At 40.6% G+C, this 14,320-nt stretch overlaps 4 protein-coding genes across 6 annotated transcripts in view; 3 read left to right on the forward strand and 1 right to left on the reverse strand.

Moving 5' to 3' along the window:
• Window positions 1-223: 223 nt before the first annotated feature.
• Window positions 224-6,822, reverse strand: LOC102313003 (zinc finger C2HC domain-containing protein 1C). 2 transcript variants are annotated; one of them, XM_005916804.2, is made up of 3 exons: window positions 6,733-6,822; window positions 1,749-2,999; window positions 224-553 (listed from the first exon to the last, which is right to left on the reverse strand). In XM_005916804.2, exons 2-3 carry the CDS (start codon window positions 2,905-2,907, stop codon window positions 543-545), a joined length of 1,170 nt encoding a protein of 389 aa, XP_005916866.1. In that variant the 5' UTR covers window positions 2,908-2,999; window positions 6,733-6,822; the 3' UTR covers window positions 224-542. The 2 variants fall into 2 exon arrangements, with proteins under 2 accessions (XP_005916866.1, XP_005916865.1); XM_005916803.3 differs by lacking the exon at window positions 6,733-6,822 and adding an exon at window positions 4,365-4,492.
• Window positions 4,512-5,389, forward strand: acyp1 (acylphosphatase 1, erythrocyte (common) type). The gene is made up of 3 exons (XM_005916802.3): window positions 4,512-4,630; window positions 4,776-4,863; window positions 5,000-5,389. Exons 2-3 carry the CDS (start codon window positions 4,783-4,785, stop codon window positions 5,213-5,215), a joined length of 297 nt encoding a protein of 98 aa, XP_005916864.1. The 5' UTR covers window positions 4,512-4,630; window positions 4,776-4,782; the 3' UTR covers window positions 5,216-5,389.
• On the forward strand, window positions 6,081-14,203 carry mlh3 (mutL homolog 3 (E. coli)). Of its 2 annotated transcripts, XM_005916800.3 has the most exons (13): window positions 6,081-9,210; window positions 9,297-9,398; window positions 9,503-9,582; window positions 9,715-9,819; window positions 9,915-9,999; window positions 10,089-10,157; window positions 10,271-10,379; window positions 11,039-11,198; window positions 11,288-11,311; window positions 11,424-11,502; window positions 11,607-11,758; window positions 11,862-11,935; window positions 14,102-14,203. In XM_005916800.3, exons 1-12 carry the CDS (start codon window positions 6,717-6,719, stop codon window positions 11,931-11,933), a joined length of 3,531 nt encoding a protein of 1,176 aa, XP_005916862.1. In that variant the 5' UTR covers window positions 6,081-6,716; the 3' UTR covers window positions 11,934-11,935; window positions 14,102-14,203. The 2 variants fall into 2 exon arrangements, with proteins under 2 accessions (XP_005916862.1, XP_042074165.1); XM_042218231.1 differs by lacking the exon at window positions 9,297-9,398 and having other exon boundaries at window positions 6,083-9,210.
• fosaa (v-fos FBJ murine osteosarcoma viral oncogene homolog Aa) overlaps window positions 11,972-14,320 on the forward strand; it is a 5,066-nt gene continuing 2,717 nt past the window's right edge. Inside the window, exon 1 of the mRNA XM_005916797.3 lies at window positions 11,972-14,202. Within this exon, the coding sequence (XP_005916859.1) occupies window positions 14,065-14,202 (138 nt within the window). The 5' untranslated portion in view covers window positions 11,972-14,064. The remainder of the gene's footprint in view (window positions 14,203-14,320) is intronic.

A 14,320-nucleotide genomic window follows, 5' to 3' on the forward strand; every position in this document is an offset into this window, starting at 1 on the left:
TATGACTGCTGTGCCTTAAATTGTTTTGTTTTTTGTTGTTGTTGTGTGTTCAGTTTTTAAAAATACGGTTTACTTTTGTTTTTCTTTAAATAGTTTACTAAATACTGCTGGGATGCAACGGTTGTAAAAAAACAAAAACAAAAAAAACTGCATCTCGCCCAGTCACTCTGTCTATGCTTTGTGTACAAGCCATAAATAAAACTGTTATCTTTCATTCTGAGTGTACAGTCAGCAGTTACCACACTTTATTGTGTTACTATTTATTGATGTCAACATTTCTGCTTTAAGAACATGAATTATATTAGACAATAATGAAGGAAATATTGAAATGGCAGCAGATGAATAAATTCTCCAAAGTGGCCGATCTAATAAGTGACACCATCATCATAACAAGGTGACTTTTGATGTGCTGACGCTCACAGATCTCAGGCTCGCTGTCAGGGGAGGATTTCTTGATCCGTTTTGGCTGCGATGTGCCAGCTTGGAGACGAGCCTGAGGCAGACTGCTTAGGTTTCCCTGGCAGTTTTGTGATCTCTTCTTTTTATTTAAAACCTGGACAAAAACAAATACAGTTCAAAATAAAATCCAGTACTCATAACAAGTCATGAGTATATCGAGGGGAGAGCTTAGGTTTAGTAGTTTGGAGACAAAGTTAGAGAAGAAAGACTGAGATGGTTTGGACATGTGCAGAAAGAAAATTGGATATGCTGAATAGAAGGTAAAAAAAGAACACAGAGGATGTTCATGTATAGAGTGAAGGAGGACATGCAGAGGGTTGGTGTGATAGAGGATGCTATAGATGCTAGAGATAGGGTGAAATGGAGACAGATAATCTGCTGTGGTGACCCCTAAAGGGAGCAGCTGAAAAAAGAAAACGACTTAAACTTCGTTATACCTTAGTTATACCTGACTACTACCATGTTGAACCCCCCTTTTTTGCCAACAGAACTGCCTTAAGTCTTCATTGCATGGATTTAACAAGGTGCTAGGAGCATATTTGGTCCATGTTAACATGATAGCATCACACAGAACATGGTGCATTATCCTGCTGCAAATAGCCATCAGAAAATGCGGGTACACTGTAGTCATAAAGGGATGGACACAGTTAGCAACAATATTCAGACAGGCTGTGGCATTTTAATGATAGTTGGTACAAAGAAGTCCAAAGTGTGCCAAGATTTTTTTTCCTTTTGTTGATGCAAAATCCTGACCCTACCAAGTGAATGTAACAATATAAATTGACTGATTTTGCATGTTTTCTTTTTTTTAGATAAATTATTGTCAAATTTCGGTGACTGTTCAATTTGTAGCCTCAGTTTCCTGTTCTTAGCAGACACGAGTGGCACAGGATGTGGTTTTCTTTAGCCCATCTGCCTCAAGGCTTATCGTTTTCAGAGGCTCTTCTGCATACCTTGGTGGTAACAAGCAGATTTTTGAGTCACTGTTACCTTCCTGTCAGCTTGAGGCAGTCTGGCTTGTTCCTTGAGCTTTAGCATCAACAACTGCCACTCAGGTTTTATCACTATTCTCTGTAAACCTTAAAGATTGCATATCCCAGCAGACCAGCAGTTTCTAAAATACTCAGACCACCCACGTTCCCAAATCTGATGCTCAGTTTGAACATCTGCAGGTTTTCCTGCCCATGAGCTGCTGCCATCATGACTGGCTGATCATATATTTGCATTAATGAGCAGCTGAGCAGTGTAGCTGACAAAGTGTTCGGTGAGTGATCATGTTAGTGTCTTACCTCTGGACTGTTGTTTCTGGTGTGTTTTCAGGAACTGCTCTATCTGGGATCCTTTGGTCCTGTTAGCGTACGAGTTGAAGACTTGCCGGCATGAAAAATTCACCTTCTCACATATTCGGATGTGCTTCTCTAATCTTTCACTCGCAAACTTTCTGTTGCAGACTTTGCAAGGAAAAAGCTGGAGGCTGACTTCTGTGCTCTCCATGAGCACGAGCTCTCCCTGTTGTGGTCCACTCCATTGTGAAGGTCTAGATGGAAGAGTCGAATCCCAGAGCTGATTTCCTCCTGCCCCTCTGTGGTTTCCTGTATAAGGAGTTTTCTGCAGATTCACCTGAGGCACATCACTGTACTTTATTTTTTCTATTTCTCCACCAGTACCACAATCTGTCCCATCTCCTCGTTTTCCTCTGGTATGCTCTTTCACATTGTGCCATCTTGATTTGTTCAGTTCTCCACTCACTTCTTGTTTGCTGGATATGACCTTAGAAGTGCCTTTATTTCCTTTCCTGTTAGGCTGAATAGTTTCTGAATCGTCCTGCTGTTCTTCCTTTGTAGTCCTCATTCTGTCCTCAGTCCTCTGATCTTGTTTGAGCCTAACTTGCTTAAAATCATCATACCTTCTGTCCTCCATCACTTTATCTGTGCCTCGTGCTAGCTCTCTAAACTGGAGCTCAGACATTCTGGTATTAGTTTGAGCTTCTCGCACCTGAGCTCGTCCTCTGTTGTGTCCCTCCTCCCTACTCGTTTTCTCATTACCTCCAGCATAGTCAGCGCTGGCCCTCTGGAGCTTTTGTCTTATTTTTAATTCAACTTTCAAGAGCTTCTCCTGCAGCATGAGCTGTTTTGCATGGATTGCTTTGGTCATCTGCAGCTCTTCACTGGGCAGTCTGTCTGACAGTGAGGCTACGGTGGTCTCTGTGATGTCATGTGAATGATGCTCCTGGGGTAACAAAGGGGCTACTGGTTGAGTAGAAACTGTGATGTTTTCAAAATCATCCAAATCGAGTGAAACCTGAGGCCTGCTAGGTCTTCTATGGCTCACAGGCTTGTTTGGAAATGGATGATTTACTGCATCTGCTTTCCTATTAGGCACATTAGGTCTTTCCCCTGCAAAGTTGTGGTGCCCCTGAAGAGTGTCTCTTCTTCTATGTGTGTTCATGACTTCATCTGTTGTTACAGATCATAAGCTGTTGTTCCACAGATTCAAAAATACCTGAATCCACTATATGGGGTCCTTTTATTGTATAATTTCTGTGCAAAAAGCAAGCAGAAAAAGGAAAGGGTAAGGCTTGTACAATATCACTGCCCCAATTCCAAAAAAGTTGATGTATAAAAGCTTATTTAAAAACAGGATGTAGTAATTATCTGAAAATCTCATAAACCCACATTTTAGTCACAACAGATCATAGAAAGCATATGACATGTTTGAACTGAGATAATGTTATCAAATAGCAGTTTTACTGTTTCATAAAAAAATATTTTCGCATTTCTGAAAAAGTTGGGATGAGGCAACAAAAAGTTGGAAAAGTAAGTAAAAAAGAAATTCTTGAAAAACATTTTTTAGTTCATTAGATTTATCTGCAAAAGCTCAGTAACACCACTGGGTATAAAAAGATTTTAGAGAGGCAGGCTTTCTCAGAAGTAGTGGTGGGCAGAGGTTCACCAATCTGGAAAGAAACTGTGTCTGCATTTGAAACCTTTCAATATCATATCATATACAGTACATATTATCATCAAAAGATGCAGAGAATTTGGGGGAAATCTGGAGAAAAAATAGAGGGACCATTACGCTTGTTATCAATTCCAAATTTTAAAAGCTTTCAGCTCTGATGGTATGGGGGTACATTTATGCCTATGCAATTGGCAGCTTGCACATTTGAAAAGGCTCCATGCTCAACCCTGAAAGGTACATACAGGCTTTATAGCAATGTATGCTTCTCCATGTGGTTCTTTTGGAAGGAAGGCCTTGCATATTTCCAAAAGATGATGCTAAACCACATACTGCATCTATTACAGCAGTACTGCATCCATGAGCTGCCAAACTGGTCTGCCTGCAGCTTGGACCTTTCACCAAATGAAAATATTTAGCACATCATGAATTGAAAAAGCACCTCGAATCTTAAACGAGTGAAGAATGGGATGACGGCCAGCTTCTCCCAAAATTTCAGCAGCTCTAAAGAAATGTTTCTGCCATCACCTTTATTAAATGTTTCTTTTAGTCTAGGACTAGGTTTAATCCATGCTTGTAAAACAGGCTATAAATGCAGGGGGGGAAAAAACTCAAGTACAAAGGTAATTAACGCACTGCTTTAAAAATATCTGTGTTACAGTTCAGTTTATCAACAGATATTTGGGCTTAATTTGGCGCATGGTGAGATGGTCAAATGCTTCAGAAAGAGACAAGCATGTTTATTTATTTATTTTTATTAAAGTGTTTTTAACGGCACAAGATAGGTTTTGTTAACTTTTTAACAACAAAGACCATAAATGTGCGCTCGACTAATAATTCCAAAAATACCGATATGTTCATGTCTTTGTCTGCAATAACATTTATTAGATAAAAAATAGAATCCAGTTTCAGAAAACTCTCATAAATATAATCTGCTGTCTACTTACCAGCATACCGATGTATATTTTCCTTAAAAATCCTGTCCTTCCAGCGTTTACATTTGTTGCCTAGATACAAAGCTTCTCGGTTGTTTTCTGATTGGTCCGGTAAACAAACACCACTTCCTGTAATCCTCTGTTCCAGCCCAGTAGGTGGCGATAATGCAATTAGGAACTCAAAGAAGAAGAGGAAGAAGAAGTGGCGTCTCGTATGTTTTGAATTTGCTGTAATTCGGAACTGGGTCGGTGTTTCACGGCTTCTGGATAAAATTCAGGTAAATTAAATGATAGCGAGTTTTTGCGCAGTAAAGTAGCAGTAATACTAAGCTAGGTGTGCTATGTATTATTTATGTTGGCATGGCTTCAATCACCTGTGATTACAAATCACCTTTAAGCATTAAAGGACTGCCTTTTTTTAAGATCCGTTATGGCCGATGAAGACCTAATTTCAGTGGATTATGAGATTTTTGGCAGAGTGCAAGGTGTATTTTTTCGGAAATACACGCAGGTGAGTTTGACATTGTCCCTGTATTCCTATGATTACCATTTTCTTACTATTATGACATCTCTTTTGCCCTCCACAATCTTAATAATAATAATAATAATAATAATAATAATCCCTTTTGCGTTTTTTTTTCTTTCAGGCAGAAGGGAAGAAACTTGGCCTTGTTGGCTGGGTCCAAAACACACCAGCAGGAACAGTGCAAGGGCAGCTACAAGGCCCACGCAAAAAGGTGAAGGAAATGCAAGAATGGCTGAGATCCACTGGGAGCCCCAAGTCACACATAACCAAGGCAGAGTTCAAGAATGAGAAAGAAGTTGACAGCCTAGAACATTCATCTTTTAACGTAGTAAAATAACTGTGCCTTTAATATTAACTTATGCAGATGTTTTATTTATTTAGTCTTTTTTTGTTTTTACTGGTTGGAATTTAACATTTAAACTGAATGGGAGGAAGAGGTGTACTGCATTCGTTTGATCTCCTAAATGTTCACAGAATATGTAACAACATTAATAAATGGGAACTTCCTTCATTGGGACTCACATTGTCTGATTTTATTGCAATAACAGCAGTGAAGGAATATTCAACTCAGTCAGCTTTAACATGCCTGGTTGTGAAGGACCTATGCTCTGCATTTAAAGTGGTTAGCGGAGGTGGCTACATTGTTCAAATTTTTTTATTTTTTAGAAGCCTTTAACAAAATTATATTTGTTCTCATGGTCATGCAAACAGGCACATGTGTGTGCTTGCCTGTTTTCAAAAGTAAGCTGTAATAATAACACCTTTTCAGGGTTCATCAAAAGCTCTTAAAGACTATTTACGCATAAGGTAACATAAACTATTTTGCTAAATTATCAAGATACTGATACAAGCTCAGTTATTCCAAGGACAAACACCCTGATATTGTTGGGTCTTCTGGTTTAAGATAACCGGTAAACGCCACACATGCCAATAAAGTGGGTAGGTCAGCAAATAATTTGACTTCATGTTGGTATGAAAAACACAGGTGTATCTGATGTCTGTGCAGACTTACTGGCACACTTGTACACAAACGGGGCATTTAAAGTTATTAATAAAATGTGTTTTTCCACTGTAACTTGATGTATCGAGACATGTTAGGATGATGTTGCAGGCCTGGCCACTCTTGAGTTTGCTTGAGTTTTATCCATATCGAGGTATACAGTGGGCAAGCTAACTGAGGGAGATGTGACTGAAATTGTTTTGTTGACTTCTTAACTGCAGAAAGGAAAACTGACTGGGTGTATAAGCACATTGAACAGCACACTCCGTACAGGAGGTGGCGGTATGCAGTAAAAGCAGGCTAACTTACGAAAGATGTCTGGTAAACATGGCACATTCAAGTCAACGCGGTGATCGAAATTTTCCAGTAAAGCTCCGAGTTCCCAGCTACAAAGACGCAAGTGTAAGCAATCGAAAGGGGTGACTATGACAAACTGTAGGCATTAATATTAGCATTGTATATAGCTGAAGTCATTAAGTCATACGGATAGAAGTTTCCGAGTCGACGCGAACGCAGCAGTAAATTCAACCACACCAGAAGGTGGCAGTATTATAATATTAGCCAGTTTTAAGCGGTCATAGGCCTGTGTTTTTGTTTCACGTTGACTGTACACAACAGCTGAGGTATTTGAGGGCATGGTTTTATTAAGCTAAATATTTTATCATATTTAATGAAATATGAAAGAGGGTTTTACTTCAAAATGTGTCGCTATCAAAAAGTCCCCTTTGGAATTAGCTAGCATTAACTACTTAGCAACGGTTAACTAACTTCTTAGTTTGCGGTCGCCGGTACAGGTGATAGACCACAGATACAAAGAGAACTGAATGTAATTCCCATTATGATTAAGTGTTTACCCAAAGAGGTTCAGGGGAAGCTTCGCTCCGGTGTCGCTATCCCCTCGCTTCAGCAGTGTGTGGAGGAGCTGATTTTAAACAGCATCGATGCCGGGGCGACCTGTGTGGGAGTCCGAATGGACATGGAGGCATTTAAAATTCAGGTGATCGATAACGGTGCTGGGATGAGCGCCGAGGACATGGCCTGTGTTGGGAATAGATACCACACAAGTAAATGCACTTCTGTGGCGGACCTGGACAACCTCAGGTGGTATGGTTTCAGAGGGGAAGCCTTGGCGAGTTTAGTTTCTTTAGCCACACTTGTTGAAATCTCCTCCCGGACCAGATCATCTGTAAAAACACACGTTAAAATATTCAAGGAGGGGAAGGGCTTGGAGGTCTTTGAAGCAGAGGCTGCTCGACCCTCAGCGGGCACAACTGTCATCATTTGTAACTTCTTCCACAACATGCCTGTCCGAAGGAAGAGGGTTGATGCCGTCCTGGAGGGTGAGAGGATCAGGCACAGAGTGGAAGCTATTTCCCTGATGCACCCCTCTGTTTCCTTCACCCTGAAGAATGACTGCACAGGAGCCATGATGGTGCAGCTCCCGAAAGCAAGAAACACTTATCACAGGTTTGTTCAGATACATAATCTCGGGCGAGCAGAGAAGCTGGGAGAAATCAGCCACACATACAAACAGTTTGAAGTGATGGGTTACATTGGCAGAGAGGGCCACTACAACAACAGCTTACAGTTCCTGTATGTGAATGAAAGACTGCTGTTGAAAACACGTATTCACAAGCTGCTGAATGTTCTCCTGCGCCGACTGACCAGTTCGAACCAGAAGAATGACAGTCCGGATGGGCAGTCTGTCATCAGAAGTCCAAAGCACAAGCGAAGCCAAGATCTGTATGGAGTGTATATCATCAATATTAAATGCTCTTACTCGGAGTATGACATTTCCCTCGAGCCTGCCAAAACTCTAATAGAGTTCAAAGACTGGGATGGCATTTTGCTCTGTGTTGAAGAAGCAGTGAAAGCTTTCCTGAGGAGGGAGAACTTGGTGGCTGTCATTACTCAAGACGACTTGGACTATGCATCTCCAAGAGTGTTTGGAACTGGCAAAACAGAACCAGAAGAGAACGGTGACAAAGGTGGCCAAACAGCTACCACTATTTCTACAATGGACTGTAGCGTTGGCACGAGACTGGCATCTGAATCTGTTCATCGTAATCACACAGGTGACAGTGTTTCTAAAGATGGTGTTTGCCTGGAGGCTAGATCGGATAAAAGTGAACAACCAGGCCAGCAAAAGATAAGTACAAATGAGTTGCAAAATGTACACAGTGAAAAATGTTTAAACAATGCATGTAGCGATAAGCTGATGTCTGATCTGGCTACAGTGGAACCTTTATCTTATAAAATTAATAAAGAAGTGGAGCCCGCATATAGTGAAGCTGGGGAAGGTTCTAATATTTTGCATCTTTCAAGAGAGCTACTTTTAAAAGAAGGAGATGACAGCTTCATTCAACAAGCCCAGCCTGCTTTAAACTACACTGAGAGAATAGTACCTGACTGTCAGGATGCAAGCTGCCATGCACAGACTTTAGTAAGTAAGAGAAAGATCAGATTGTCTGATCAATATATTCAAGAGAGTCTGCAGAGTCGGGACCTTTTGCAAAACAATAGGCCAGTATTTCAGGAGGAAAGTTTAACAGTAAAATCTGAAGAAAAAGCTTCTGTTGCGAAACGCAAAATCTCACTAGACACAAGCAGATCTTCTCAGAAACAATACAGAGACTCTTCCTCTGTTGTCCCCTCAAAGATTTCCAAGATAATTTCATGCCATAAATTGTCTGGATCTCTTGACAAGTTTCGACGAACGTGTGTTAAATCTGGTGAACTCGAATCACAGTTACCCAAGGCTCATTTGAAGAACGACACTCCTCAGACAGACCGCGTTGTTTTGAATACATCAATTTTCCAGGAAGTTCAACAAGAAGATGAGATGCAGGACAAAGATGAGGCAAAGAACAGCCTCCAAAGCCCGCCAACTCTCTCTATTTTCACTAAGATAAAACCAGAATCAGCACAGAACCAAGGTAAAAAATCTTTGGCAGCTAAACTCCGTCATTTGAAACAACATGGGACAGATGATTCAGAGGTATCATTGGATTTTTCCAGAAGCATCTCAAAGGATACTATCTGTGTCAGTACTGGAATTGACGGTAACCAAGATAGCAATGAGATTCCCTGTGACCCTGAGTTCAATATGAGGCCAGCCTCAGGTTGCATTTTAAACCCTGAACTTGCTATGAATGAAGAGGCTATCACATCGAGCGACTGGCTCCAGCAGTACGACGCATCTGTCGGAAAGATGGTTTATGTGAACAGAGTGACCGGGCTCAGCAAATATGAGGACCCAGCTATGGAGGAAACTCAAGTGCGCTGCACATCTGATGTCACCAATATAGCAGTTAGTGTCATTTCTGAAATGGGTAAGTTAACACACAAAATTGCACATATGCACATTAACACAGATAATTTGTTTACTGTTTTAATGCATGCCGTCATGTCCATGTAGGGATGGAATACAGGTGTTACCCATTTCAGGTGGATCTAGTGTTGCCATTCCTGCCTAAATCCAGACCAGAAAGGGTGATTAGATCAGGGCCTGATTGTAGAGGTACCTGACAGATTTATAAGCGTGTAGGCTGTAAGGTCATGACCTCAGATAATGTACAAAATGCAGTTGATAATTTGCAGCCTTTTATTATCTCGTCTTTACAGGTGATGTTGGTGAAAGCTCAAACTCGCTTTTTTCATTGTACTCAAAATGGAATAATCCCGTGTTTGTCCGCCCTCCAATGGTAATGAAAACACATTTTTACTTTGTATTAACTCGATTTAGTAATGACTCGAACTGATTGGCTCATAGCAAAACACAAAGTCAGATTTCACTTCGGTGGTTTTGTTTTTGATACTACATCATCCCTCCACAGGTCGGTGTGGATATTTCCAGTGGACAAGCTGACGGACTGGCCGTAAAGATCCACAACGTCCTTTTTCCATACCGCTTCTCTAAGTCCATGATTCACTCCATGAAGGCAAATTAATCTCTCAGCTGTTACCACTTTTTATTAGCAGTTTTACAAATTTCAGTAAAACGCTGTCATAAAGCTGTGATGCAATTCTCCTATAGGTTATTCATCAGGTGGATAAAAAGTTTCTTGCGTGCCTTATTAGTACTAAGGATGACGAGCTGGTGGAACACACTGAAACTAAAGGTGAAGTTAGAAACATTAAATCTTCGTCATTTATTGTTTTCTTGAGACATGTTTATTTATTTATTTGTACATTTTCAATTACAAAACAGGAAACCTGTTGGTGCTGGTAGATCAACATGCTGCACATGAAAGAGTGCGACTTGAAAATTTAATTGCAGGTAAAAAAGAAGAAGAAGTGAACAGTAGTTTAGTTTTGTTATTGAAACACTGATAATGCTGTTAATAGGTGCTTATTGTAATTCTGCAGTCATAGCTGTTTGTGCTGTCACAGATTCATATGCAGATGACCCAGATGTCCCAGGAGAGAGATGCCTGTGTACTTCAACCATTTTGCCACCTCTTGGGATCAGTGTAACAGAAGAGGAGATAAGGCTGCTTAGGTATGGAAATCTATTGGGTGTATTGGGCAACAAGCAAAGAGGGAAAGCCTGCAAAGACAGAATACATATAGTAAATATCTTCCAACACCCCTCATTTCTTCATATTTTGTTAGGAAAATGGGAAATAGGTGCAGTTGTTTATTGAAAACGTTCATGGAAATAGAGTATATGAGGCAAAAACAGAGTTTGTACAGTTCTGATAATATTTGGTGACCACTTTTATCCTTAAGAATGGCCTGAAGTCTTTTAAGCAAGCTTTTCTTTCTTTAAGTAGTCTTCAGGAAGGATTTTCCAGACTTATTGAAGGACGTTCTTTGGATGTTGGCTGCCTTTTGTTCTGTTCTCTGTCAAGATGGTCCCACACTGCTTCAGTAATGTTGGAGTCCTCTAGGGAGGCCGGTCCATGAATGATAGTGTTCCAGCATATATTTTTTTTCTATCCAGGCATGTTTTTACTGTATTGGCAGTGTGTTTGGAGTCATTGTCATTCTGAAAAACAAAGTGCCTAGAGATACAATTTAATAAATGGTCAAGTATACTACTTTATTGTATTTTTTGCACCACATGCTTAAGCTTTGTAGACTAGCAGTAGAACATAGAGTTTGTGTTCAGATGTTATTTAGTTAGTACTCATAGACTGTTCTTGTATTTTCCTACAGGTCCTGTCAGCCACATCTAAGGAGTTTGGGCCTGGAAGTTCATTTTTCACGGGCAGCAGATCTAAAAGTGTTTGTCGGGAAAGTGCCATTGTGTTTTATGGAAAAAGAGAGTAATGAGCTGAGGCGAGGAAGACCATCTGTTATAAAGCCAATTGCTGAGGTAAACCTGTTTACTGTTTCACTGTTTTTGCTAAGTGAGGCTTTTACAAAGCTGTTCTCTGATATGTACCGCTTAATTTTATCTGACAGGAGTATCTTCGAGAGCAGATTGAGGTGAGCTAGATTTTTTTCTGTTTTCCTATGTACTAAAGCTCTGTGATGCACAATAGTATGTACTATTTGCTTTGGAGTAATATCTTTGGTTTGGTCTTTTTTCATTCCCCAGCTACTCCGCTCAACAGGTAGAGTGAGAGGAACTTTGCCTCTCACTGTTCTGAAAGTGCTCGCCTCACTAGCATGCCACGGTAAAGACAATCAGCTTCTCTCAGGCCTTGAATATATTTTTTTCTGTGATTCTGAGCCTGAAATCTTTATACTTGTTATTTTTATACATGCTTGCATTGAACAGGTGCCATCAAATTCAACGACACCCTAAGTAGAGATGAATGCCACAGCTTGGTGGCATCCTTGTCTGCCTGCCAGCTGCCCTTCCAGTGTGCTCATGGCCGTCCATCTATTGTTCCCCTCGTAGACGTCCTTCATTTGGACAAAGAGCACACGGTACCAGAACACATTGCACATTTGAACTCTGGACTAAAAGTCAGATTCAAGGAAATGTCCAGTGCAATATTGTGATGATGACTAAGTATTGTTGTCCTTGCAGGAAGTCCAGAAACCCAACCTCCGAAAGTTGAGAAGAATGTATAAAGCATGGAAGCTATATGGGAATGCTTAAGGGTGTGTATTTTGTTTTTAAATGTGTTGTTTTGTTTCTAAAAAAAAAAAAAAAAAAGATTCATAACTTATTAAATGGTTCAGATATTCCTGTTTCTTTGCCCAAATTCTATGGCTCAAGCTTTTTTCTTGTAATCTAAAGCAACAGAAAGTCATAGTAAGATATATACAGCACTGTGAAAGCCTGTTTGCCCTCTTACACACTACTTAGGTTTTTGCATATTTATCACACTTAATGTTTCAGATCATCAAACTAATTTTAATATTAGACAAAGATAATCCAACTAAATATAAAATGCTGTTTTCAATTAATTACTTTATATGTTGAGGGGGGGGGGGAAGCTATCCAAACCTCTCTGGCCACATATAAAAAGGACTGTAAGTATAACGTATGTAACATGATGTGAGTAACAGTAAATTTTGTTAGCTGTAGTAGTTTGGACTTTATCGTGTGGCGCTCATAATGTTATAAATGTCAGTGCTATGAAAATCCTTCACATCTTTGCTTCCACATGCGCATCATGTTCAGTTTAACAACTTTATTCTGGGAGGTTTCAGTTCCCACAAACATTTTTTGCCTATTATGTTACTTCACAAAAAAATTGCTGATAGCTCATTGAGATATGATTTATTTAAAATAATAGATATTACTATACGAAATTCTTATAATTAATTCATTCTTTTTGGCACAGACTCAACAAGGTGCTGGAAACATTCAAGATTTTTGACCATAGTGATATGACAGCATTACAAAGGTCATTTGAGTATGGGGACACGAGTGTCATGTTCAAGAAACCAGTTTGATATGATTTAAGCTTTGTGACATGGTGCATTAACGTGCTTGAATCAGCCACCAGGAGATGGTGCACTGTGGTCATAAAGGGATGATCATAATCAGTAACCGTACTCTGGTAGGCTGTGCCATTTAAATAATTCCCAGTTGGAGCAAAGGGGTACAAAGTGAATTAATAATAATTGGAGCGCTATGTTTAATTGTCTTAAAATGTATAGCAGCTTTTGGGTGTCTTTGCAGGCCTCCTCGCCTTGCAGCAGCACATTCTTGCAGACTTGTTCTAGAGCTGGGCGGCAGAGAGACTTGAAGCGAGAGCGCTGTCGGGTACAGTAGGCGCACAGCATCGACGCAGCGCTGCTCCTTTGTTGTGATTGGAGTATTGAGCAGCTGTGTTGCAGACCCCTTCTTCCCCCACAGTTCCGGGTCATGCCACGTGACTTGCCCGCCCCCACATGTCCCTCCCAAGTAAACAATTCAGCATCATTTCATTATGTCTGTGAACAATCCCTGATTCTTATCATCGGTGGGAAAAAAGCCTGAGCTCGACAACAGATGCCTGTCACACAGCTAAAACCTCCCAGCATAGTCCGCATTTTATCAATGTGAAATGGCGAATGGAGATGAGATGGGTTTTTGGATTCGGATAAATTATGGAGCTAAATATAAATGCTAGCTGCAGTGTGTATTTTAAAATGGTCGAGCAAAACGTGTCCACTTGACCTTGGAATCAAATGAGGTTTTATTGAAGAGGAGCCGTTTCCACCACGGCTCTATTTAACCTTTGACTGAATTGATACAGCACGGCGTTAAGTTTTTATCGCCCAGGAAATGGTTACATAGGCATATTTATAAATAGACTCGCGTTTTTCATCCCATATTGCATTAATAAGAGGCCGATAGCCATTTTTGTGAATGGGGGAGAGAGAGAGGGAGGGGAGGGGGGGTCTGGTCATCTTGCGGTGCCTAACTGGCGTAAATACAAACAAATCAAAAGGGATAAAGTGTCAGATATCGCTCATGGAGTGCATATAATGGTGGATAAATGTCAACAGGATGGCCTTTTACTCCAAAATATGCCTATGTGGCTGTCAGTCTGACCCCCCCTCCGCAGATGGTACAGTCTTGGTTCATTCATAAAATTCTAGCAGAGCATAAAAGGAGGGGCTTGCATTCTAGTCGTCCAGTTACCAGGTAGACTATACCTGGAGAAAAGACCCGAGCTGCTCTTCCCCAGCGGAAGGCCACAGTCATATTTGTCATTAATCAGGACTCGTGTGTGTGCGTGTGTGTGATTTTGCTTTTCTTTCTTTTTTTTCTTTTCTTTTTTTTTCTCCTCGTGATGTATCAAAACAACCTGACGCCTGACATGGATTCAGTCTCCCCCACCTGCCGGGCAGAGTCTCCTGTCGGGACACTCTGCCAGAAGACGCCAGAGGAGGCGAGCTCTCCAGCGTCCTCCACAGAGAGCAATGCAAAGGTATGAATGGCTTTGTTGATCATTTATTTAACACGCTACCCAGGAGGCACCCCGTTTAAAACAGATTAAAGATCACCATTTCTCTCTCTCTCTCTCTCTCTCTCTCTCTCTCTCTCTC

This window comes from Haplochromis burtoni, unplaced genomic scaffold (assembly GCF_018398535.1).
Source record: "Haplochromis burtoni strain Fernald_Lab_line unplaced genomic scaffold, NCSU_Asbu1 Contig_16, whole genome shotgun sequence".
Classification (NCBI taxonomy): Eukaryota; Metazoa; Chordata; class Actinopteri; order Cichliformes; family Cichlidae; genus Haplochromis; species Haplochromis burtoni.